The sequence below is a fragment of the Conger conger genome, chromosome 7 (genome assembly GCF_963514075.1).
Source record: "Conger conger chromosome 7, fConCon1.1, whole genome shotgun sequence".
Lineage (NCBI taxonomy): Eukaryota > Metazoa > Chordata > Actinopteri > Anguilliformes > Congridae > Conger > Conger conger.
Window position 1 is genome coordinate 61,264,405 of NC_083766.1, and position 9,781 is coordinate 61,274,185.

The window sequence follows — 9,781 nt, forward strand, 5'->3', positions numbered from 1 at the left end:
TGGATCACTGCCTGTGGCCGCGTGAGGATCTGCCCGGATTCGAATTCAGACTGACTTATGATCTCCATGTTGCCGTGACGAGGAAAGGGATCATGAGTGAAGATCCAGAGCTACGAACGCAGAGGAGATGCCGTAGATCTGTCTGGAGATTTAGTTGATTCATACAGTCAGCCCATCTCTGACCAATCAGAGGAGAGAGATCGTGCTGTCTATCGCCTGTCTGTCGGTGATGGGTTTTCAGCTGTTCTCTGGCTGTGAGAACATCAGAAGGGCTAACCTCAGTTTCAACCCCGAGCTTAAAGGAGTCGGGGTTTTTAGAATGCTTTTTCAACATTCTAAGTCAGTGTTCTAAAACTCCACTGCTTTCTGTTTGCCGGCAGTGATTGTGACATCATCAGCGTTAGAATGTGCAGTTAAGAACATGCTAAACACATACTTGTGATCTCGCCCCTCAATAAGTTCTTGCACAGATGGGATTTGGGGGGATACACATCAGTGAGGATGAACTAGCCAGTCCTGTGCCTCTGTTCTGAGGCACAGGAAGTGGCTTTCTTTGGGCAGGTCAGCTAACACAGGCAGACACTCTTACGGCGTTTAAGTCCAGGCTTGATGACTTGCTAGATGCTCTCTAGAGAGATAATAACGACCCCTCCCATCTCCCTGCCTCCTCCCCTGTGACTGGCCCCCTCGCTCTGCATCCCGGCCCGTGATTGGTCGACCCCAGACGCGGCCTGGCAGATGGACCGGCGAGTCAGCGACCTGTGGCCCATGGCCTCCGAAAGTCTGTCGCCGTGGAAACAGTCCGGTTCGCTCAAAACCCCGCCCCCGCCCCCCCCCCCCGCAGCTCAAACCAAACCCCAGCACCTCTGCTTCCCTCGCTCACACTCTCACCCTCTCCTCCCACCCTTCCGCCCCTCTCCCGAGCGCTAGCTAGGGGGGGGGGGGTATGGGGGCAGTTTTCGGCGCGGGACAGGGGGCAGGTTCGCAGACTAACGTTAATCTCTGGCCTTCTCTCTCGCTCGCTCTCCTCCTCCTCATTCTCAAATCAGGTTCTTCTCTTTAATTTCCCTCTCCTTGTTCCTCGTTCCTCCATCCCTCCATCTCTCTTGTCCGTTGGCCTCTCTCTCTCCCCCTGCCGTTCAGCGCTGTAGCGTCGTGCTAAACCCCGCCCCCCCCGCCCCGGCCTGACCAATCCGCTTGCTTCGTGTCACACGGCTCACAGCAACACGGCACGCAGCGTCACATGACACGCTCGTGGGTTCTGTGTCTCCTCTTCCTCCTCTTCCTCCTGCTGGTCTCTCAGCCTGTCTGTATTAATCATGCACAGTCAGCCGTGTAGCCGTGTGTGAATGCTCGTGTGCATGTGTAACATAATGGTGTTTATTTAAGGCCTTTATTGTGTACTGATGTCTAACATGAATGTGGGATTTGGGTTATATGACCATGCATGTGTGAATCTGCTTGTCGGTGTGTTATACTGTGTGTGAGTGTGTGTGTATGAGTCTGTATAGTGTGTGTATAGTGTGAGTGTGTATATACTGTGTGTATAGTGTGCGTGTGTGTGTATAGTGTGTATAGTGTGAGTGTGTATAGTGTGTATGGTGTGTGTACATACTGTGTGTATAGTGTGTATAGTGTGAGTGTGTGTATGGTGTGTACAGTGTGTATAGTGTGAGTGTGTGTATGGTGTGTGTATAGTGTGAGTGTGTATAGTGTGTATAGTGTGTATGGTGTGTGTATAGTGTGAGTGTGTATAGTGTGGATACTGTGTGTATAGTGTGTATAGTGTGAGTGTGTGTGTATGGTGTGTGTATAGTGTGAGTGTGTATAGTGTGTATAGTGTGTGTATAGTGTGTATAGTGTGAGTGTGTATAGTGTGTATAGTGTGAGTGTGTGTGTGTATAGTGTGAGTGTGTGTGTATACTGTGTGTATAGTGTGTATGGTGTGTATGGTGTATGTTGTATACTGTGTGTACAGTGTGTATAGTGTGTATGGTGTATGTTGTATACTGTGTGTACAGTGTGTATAGTGTGTATGGTGTATGTTGTATCTGACTCTCCTCTCCGTGTCCCTGCAGCCCCCAGTCTGATGTCTCTGCGGCAGCGTCACCTGGACCCCCCGCTCTCGGGCGGGGTCTCTCAGAGGTGCGTAGAGGGGCGCCCCCCCACGGGACAGCAGCAGGGGGAGGGCCCGTCCCGCCCCCGCCCCGCCCCGCGCCAGAAACGCAGCCGCTCCATTGGCCAGCTGGAGTTCCCCCTCCTCCCCCCGCTCTCCTCCTCCGTCTCTCATCCCTCAATCATCTGCTCCTCTCTCGCCCCCTCCCCGCGTCATTCTGCCACTTTCTACCCCTCCTCGGGTTTCCTGCCCGCCGACAGCCCCCTGGTCCTGCCCCCCACAGGCGAGGAGGTGCCGTCCTATCGCTCCGGAAGTTTTGGGTACCCCCCCCCCCCCCCGGGCTGTTTCCCTCCCCTGTGTTTGCAACACATTAACCTGGGGGGTAATTTCACAGAGCAGGATTACTGAGATAGCTGGATAACTGCACTGAGTAAAACCCACAAAGCAGGATTACTGAGATAGCTGGATAACTGCACTGAGTAAAACCCACAAAGCAGGATTACTGAGTTAGCTGGATAACTGCACTGAGTAAAACCCACAAAGCAGGATTACTGAGTTAGCTGGATAACTGCACTGAGTAAAACCCACAAAGCAGGATTACTGAGTTAGCTGGATAACTGCACTGAGTAAAACCCACAAAGCAGGATTACTGAGTTAGCTGGATAACTGCACTGAGTAAAACCCAGAAGAGCTCTCTCTACTTCGGTCCATATTGCGGATTTGGGAGGGTTCGGGGTTTTACTCAGCTAACTCAGTCGTCCTGCTTCGTGAAAGACGCCCCTAATCTTGAGCTGAGGAGTTTTTACTCCCTTAACGCCCGTTTAACCGTCTTACCAATTTTTGTTTTCAAGGGAAATACAAGACAGCTTAGATTGGGAATAACCAGGGCTCCTACGTGTTCTGGAAAATCGTGGAATTTTTTGATGGGAAAGGAGAAAATTGGGGGGAGAAAAAGGGAAAAATAAATGATTTAACATTAAAAAAAGAATAGTGTCTTAAAAACAGTGGGATGTCTGATAACATACTGTAGCATTAGACAGAAAATAACATTGTTAACATAATTAACATAACTTAATCAAATACGTTTCCCTCCTGAAGGTTGCTCCCTCTGAAATTGTGTTGAAGTGGAGTGTTGACCTTTGGTGACCTCTATCTGGTTCCTTCACCCATCCTGTAGCACCCTTACCTCCCTTAACATCTGTCCCTTCTCAGCTTTATGCCTGCTCTTATAACAGTGCACGTGTGCTTTATGTCAAAATAAAAGCCACTGTAGTCACTCCAGCTTTTCTCATCTTTCTGTCCCAGCATGCATTGCTCAAATTTGGTTAATCCTGTTGTAATTGGTAAAATTCTAATTAAAGTCACTCAAACTGACATTCTTTCTCCAACTCTCTCTCTTCCTCTCCCCTCCTCTCTCTCTCCTCTCCCACCCCTCTCTCTCTCTCCCCCCTCTCTCTCCGCTCCCTCTCTCTCTCCCCTCCCTCCCTCTCTCTCTCTCTCCCCCCTCTCTCTCCCCTCCCTCCCCCTCTCTCTCTCCCCTCCCTCCCCCTCTCTCTCTCCCCCCTCCCTCCCTCTCTCTCTCTCCTCCCTCTCTCTCTCTCTCTCTCTCTCAGGGACCTGAACCGCTCGGACTCTGACTCCTCCCTCTCCCTCTCGCACTCGGCCGATCAGCTCCGCCTCTCCGCCTCCTTCGGCCCCCGGGGCCACGGCCCCGCGCCCAAGCCCGCCTCCCTCCTGCTCGGCCACGCCCCCAACGGCGGGAGCCGCCTCCCGCGCGAGGCCGGGGCCGACAGCCCCCTGATGATGAAGAAGGTCTTCGGCATCGAGAAGTCGGCCAGCCTGGGGGAGATCAACACCGGCCTGGCGGGCCTCTGCCAATCGGAGTCCTCCCGCTCCCTAAGCCCCTCCTCCACCGACGCAGACACGCCCTCGCCCATGGGCCCCGTCGCCCGCGGCAACGGCAGCCGCATCCCCCACTTCTCGGCCAAGAAGAGCCCCCTGGAGGAGGACAGCGGATCGACGGGCGACGACACGGACTCTATCGCCTCCCGCAGGAAGCACACCTTCAAGATCTTCAAGAAGCAGAGGAAGTGAAGCCGCACGCACTTAAACACACACCCACACACTCACAGACACACACTCACAGACACACACACACACACACACAAACACACTCACACACTCACATACACACACACACACACTCACACACACACACACCCACACACTCACAGACACACACTCACACACACACACTCACAGACACACACACACTCACTCACAGACACACACACACACACAAACACACTCACACACTCACATACACACACAGACACAGACACACACACACATACACTCACACACAGACACACTCACTCACACACACACTCACACACACACACACACACTCACTCACAGACACACACACACACACACTCACACACTCACAGACACAGACACACACTCACACTCACACACACACACTCACTTTCGTCTTTATTTTAGCCTTTTAGTTTTTTAAATAATTGAGATTCACGATTGATGGACAGGTACTTTATTTTTGATGTTTGAATTTCTTTTCCGAGGGAAAACGTTTTGCGGGAGCAATCAGATATTTTATTTTTCAGGTATAAATATTTTCGAGGTATTTTGTCTCTTTGTTTGGGTTCAGGCTCTTTTGTAATGGCCGGCCGCACGGTTGCAGTGGAGATGGGTTCTGAGTGTATAGAGATATTTATTTTACAGGATACGGGGCCAGTTCTACAGGGGGATCCTCCCTGGGGGTATTTGCGGATTGTGTTGCTTTAAATCGGTCGGTTTTGCATGCCCACGCCTTCCTTTGACGGACAGTGTTACAGTTTTAGGCGTCTGCTTGGTTTGTGCCTCTCTCTCCCGCCTAAACCAGCGCGGGATATCGAAGCTGTCCCTCCGTTTCTTTCCCCTTTCTCTGCGATCGCTTCTGGGCTGCCGGCGAACGTTGGCACAGTCGGGCGAGCGTTGGCACAGTTGGGCGAACGTTGGCACAGTCGGGCGAACGTTGGCACAGTCCGGCGAACGTTGGCACAGTCGGGCGAACGTTGGCACAGTCGGGCGAACGTTGGCACAGTCGGGCGAACGTTGGCGCAGTCGGGCGAACGTTGGCACAGTCGGGCGAACGTTGGCACAGTCGGGCGAACGTTGGCGCAGTCGGGCGAACGTTGGCGCAGTCGGGCGAACGTTGCCACAGTCGGGCGAACGTTGGCACAGTCGGGCGAACGTTGGCACAGTCGGGCGAACGTTGGCACAGTCGGGCGAACGTTGGCACAGTCGGGCGAACGTTGGCACAGTCCGGCGAACGTTGGCACAGTCCGGCGAACGTTGGCACAGTCGGGCGAACGTTGGCACAGTCGGGCGAACGTTGGCACAGTCTGGGAACGTTGGCACAGTCTGGCGAACGTTGGCACTGGGAACGTTGGCACAGTCGGGCGAACGTTGGCGCAGTCGGGCGAACGTTGGCACAGTCGGGCGAACGTTGGCGCAGTCGGGCGAACGTTGGCACAGTCGGGCGAACGTTGGCACAGTCAGGCGAACGACAGCGCTCACAGACGTCCCTCAGGATGAGCGGGGCGCTCTGCCTCCCGGGACTCTCACACGCGTCCATGGACACCGGCCCGCTCAGGCGACCTCTGACCTCTGGACCTCTGACGACCCGTGTGTGGGGCGGGGCCGTGCCTAAATCGTTCCTTTACCGTCCCTGCATGCCTGGGAAGAGCTCAGGACCGCTCCGCGGACCGCCAGGAACTGGCACAGCTCCGCAGGGGGATGGGCTGGGCACGGGACAGGCTGGACGCGGGGAAGAGGATGGTTTTCAGTACCCTGCTGAAAAAGAACTGCTAAAGCTATGTTTTGAAACAGCTGGTAGCTGGTTGCCCAGTTCAGACCAGCTCCCAGCTCGACATGGTTTAGCTGGTTGACCAGTTCAGACCAGCTCCCAGCTCGACATGGTTTAGCTGGTTGACCAGTTCAGACCAGCTCCCAGCTCGACATGGTTTAGCTGGTTGCCCAGTTCAGACCAGCTCCCAGCTTGACATGGTTTAGCTGGTTGACCAGTTCAGACCAGCTCCCAGCTGAACATGGTTTAACCAGCTCTATGTTTTAAACCGGCTTATGCCCAGATGGACCTGTGATGATGACAGGCAGACAGGGTTATCACGTCTCCTGTGGAGGTGTGGGGGGGGGGGGGGGTATTTCCACGGATACGGGAGGGGGGTTGAGAGAGGAAGCGCTGCTGTACTGCATCATCAGCTCATTCAGACTGCAGCTGACACTGCTTCTTAAAGAAACGCAGAATCCCGAAACGGGCCGGGCCTCTGCCTGCACCCCTGGGGCACCGTGTGAAACACACACCTCTCGAACACGTAGGAAGAGACGCGAGGTCTGTTATTACACGCTATCGTTTTCACACGTTCTGTTATAATAATAATAATAATAATAATATTGGAGACCTTAATGAAAGCAACCCCTCTTTGAGCGTTTTTGGTGATGTGTGTGGATCAGCGGAGAGGGCCTTTAAGATGATCTGTTTTACAGGTCAGTCTGGTCAACTACCAGCAGCATACCCTGGAGTTTCAGTCCCAGTGTAAGACCCCCCCCCCCCCCGCACTCACACCAGACCCCCCCCCATCCCACCAGACCCCCCCACTCACACCACTTCAGGTCTGATTTCACTTCACTGTAAAATATGCACAGGCAGCAGAGGAGGATCATGGGAGGTCAGCTTGCGCAGGATGGATGAGAGCTGATCTGGGACGTCCAAACCTTCCGTCATGAACTTAAAACACCCAACTGCTCCTGTATTCATAAACCATCAGAGCTGTTCCTGGATCAGGCCTGTATTCATAAACCATCAGAGCCTGAGAGCTGATCCTGGATCAGGCCTGTATTCATAAACCATCAGAGCCTGAGAGCAGATCCCAGATCAGGCCTGTATTCATAAACCATCAGAGCTGATCCTGGATCAGGCCTGTATTCATAAACCATCAGGCTCTGGACCTCAGTCTCGGCATCAGATTACGCAGTGTAAACCACCAAACGCAGATCCAAGTATATTAAAAAAATATATAAAATTAAAAAAAAACCTTGAGTTTAAAAGAACTTGGGTTGGGGAGGATGGGTATTTTTACAAACATTAGAATGTGGCTTTCCCAGTTTGCCCATTTATATATACATATAATGAAAAAATGAATTTGTATGACTTTTTTTGCACGATGACGCTTTGAATGGATATTGCTGTCAGGCAGCGTATGGTCCGTCTGTCCGTCCGTCCGTTCTTCCCCGCCAGTGTGCGATGATGCTGTCCCCGTGTTCGCATGCCACCGGATGCCACGCCCACGTTACCAACCAGACGGCAGAAAGCTGGGAGCGGGGGGGGGAAATGAAACGACAAACTATTTTTATCTTTACGGAAAACAGCTTTTACTCTTTGTACAAATGTTTGTTTTTGTTTTTTTGTTTTTTGCATCTCCTGTGATGTGTCAGGACTCTCCTGCATGACCAGCAATAAAAAGTATTTTGAATGAAAAAAATGTTCGGTGTTCTTTTTTTATTTCAGCCAAACGAGAGGGCACACCGACCCCTCCGTCAGTGCTTCAGTTATGAGCACCATACTCCATGACGTTTAAAAAACGTCATCGAAAATCATCCCCACCAATGTTTACCAGCTCTGGCACAGCTAAATGTTATTTGTGTTTAAATTAGAGCCTAGGGTCGCTGTACAATGGTAGTAGATTACAGTAGCTTTTCTGGAACAGAGATGCCCATGATAAGCATCTTCTTACCTCACACAATTACTGTAATACACTTGAATGTGTCTCCAAATACAGCCTTGAAAGAAAATGCATAAGAGGAGCTTGAGGAGAGATGCGTTTTCAACCCAGGTCCATTTCCAAAGTTTACACTGTACATGCAGGTTCATTTTCATCTGCACATTTCAGAGTATTGAAAGATTTTCTTAAATCCATAGCATTTGAAAGACAGTTGTTAGTGCAGTACAGTATGTTTTATTGGGTACATTTATATGACATTCTCCAGATATTGGGTGTAAAAAGAATCCTGGGGAAACGGTGTACGTTTGCATGGTTTCCTTCCAATCAGCAGCGAGATGTGTGAACCCTCTAGCCAATCAGTGGCTTAACTTCAGAGTAAGCTTTTTGGAATGTTTTTTTTCAGAATTCAGTGTTCTAGAATGCAACATCAGCATTAGAATGTTCAGTTAATAACATTCTAATCACATATTTATGATCTCACACAATAAGGGGTTAAAAATCCATCACTGACGTGGTGAAACACACCAAAATAAAACAAATAATTATTAATTAAATACACAAATTATAACATTATATAAATTATTGATTGTTGGAAAGACATGCAATGCAATGACTTTTATCAAAATATATAATCTCGATTTATTACACAAATTCATATTAAAAAATGTTCCAGAGGGTAGGCTTGCTCTCAGTGGCAGTATAGTGAACAGAGAGAGGCCATTCTACAGACATTTCCTTTACAATAAAACTGTTTCCATGGTGAAATTCCCCCTTTGCCCGAAACAAAATACAGGTGTACAAACCAGTACATATGCACACACGCACACACACAGTCCTGTCGCAGACACACACAGGCAAACACACACGCATGCACGCGCACACACACACACACACACACGCACAGACACACCCAAATACACACACACAGCCCTGTCTCACACTCACACTCACACTCACACTCACACTCACACTCACACTCACACTCACACTCACACTCACACTCACACTCACACTCACACTCACACTCACACTCACACTCACACTCACAAATATAAATAGTAATGCCCAGAGGGTTCATTTGACTTTAGACTTTTTGTTGTTGTTCGTTTTTAGGGGACACATACCAAACAGCACCTTTGCACATGCACACAAATCCAAACGTACAGTATTACCTCACATAATTATTTACAATTGTCTTGTGATTGTCCGCGTTGACAGAGTACACTTATGAGATGGACCAATCCGCACTGAATTAGGATCAAACCCTGTTGAGTTCATATCAATCCCTGGGAGGACGGAATCAGTCACCCTTGCATTAGGATCCGATGCCTCAGGTGAAGAGGGAGGGAGGGGGGCATCTGATGCCCCCTTAACCCTCTCCTCTCCCCGCTTTGTATATTCTCCTACAGTATTCAAAATGTCAAATTTATAACATAAAAATTGGAAGCAGCTCGCTACAATATATAGCTCAGTGTTTGTGCCAAGGCAATTCTAGCTCCCTAACCTGCAATATACTAGACAGTCAGTGTGTTTATTTGTGAATTTAAGATGGCTTCCTCTTCCACTTAAACTCACTATCGAAGCAGGCTTAAATTCAGTCAGAATATCCTGAATCAATGACATTAACCTTTACTTAGCCAGGTGGGTCACCTGAGAACTCCAATCGCATTTGCACGAAGGGGTACAGAATGCCAGGGATTGTGCAGCCAATCAGAATGAATGAGGTCATTTGGTTGCCCGCCGCAGAGCCAGATTAGTGGCAACACCGTTAACTCACAAAACTGTGCACAAGAAACAACTTCCGTTTCTTCCGCAGCCCCAGTGGCAGTGGGATCCCACTGCAATGGAAATATAAATTGTA

The 9,781-nt window shown here is 50.1% G+C and overlaps 1 protein-coding gene across 4 annotated transcripts in view; it reads left to right on the top strand.

The window, feature by feature from the left end:
- The window catches only part of LOC133133033 (stromal interaction molecule 1-like), a 44,111-nt gene extending 39,834 nt beyond the window's left edge, over positions 1-4,277 (top strand). For 2 of the 4 annotated variants that reach the window (XM_061248976.1, XM_061248977.1), the window contains exons 12-14: positions 725-805; positions 2,079-2,145; positions 3,730-4,277. In XM_061248976.1, coding sequence (XP_061104960.1) covers positions 725-805; positions 2,079-2,145; positions 3,730-4,210 — 629 coding nt within the window. In that variant the 3' untranslated portion in view covers positions 4,211-4,277. The remainder of the gene's footprint in view (positions 1-724; positions 806-2,078; positions 2,146-3,729) is intronic. The other 2 variants (XM_061248978.1, XM_061248979.1) reach the window with 1 other exon arrangement.
- Positions 4,278-9,781: the final 5,504 nt, after the last annotated feature.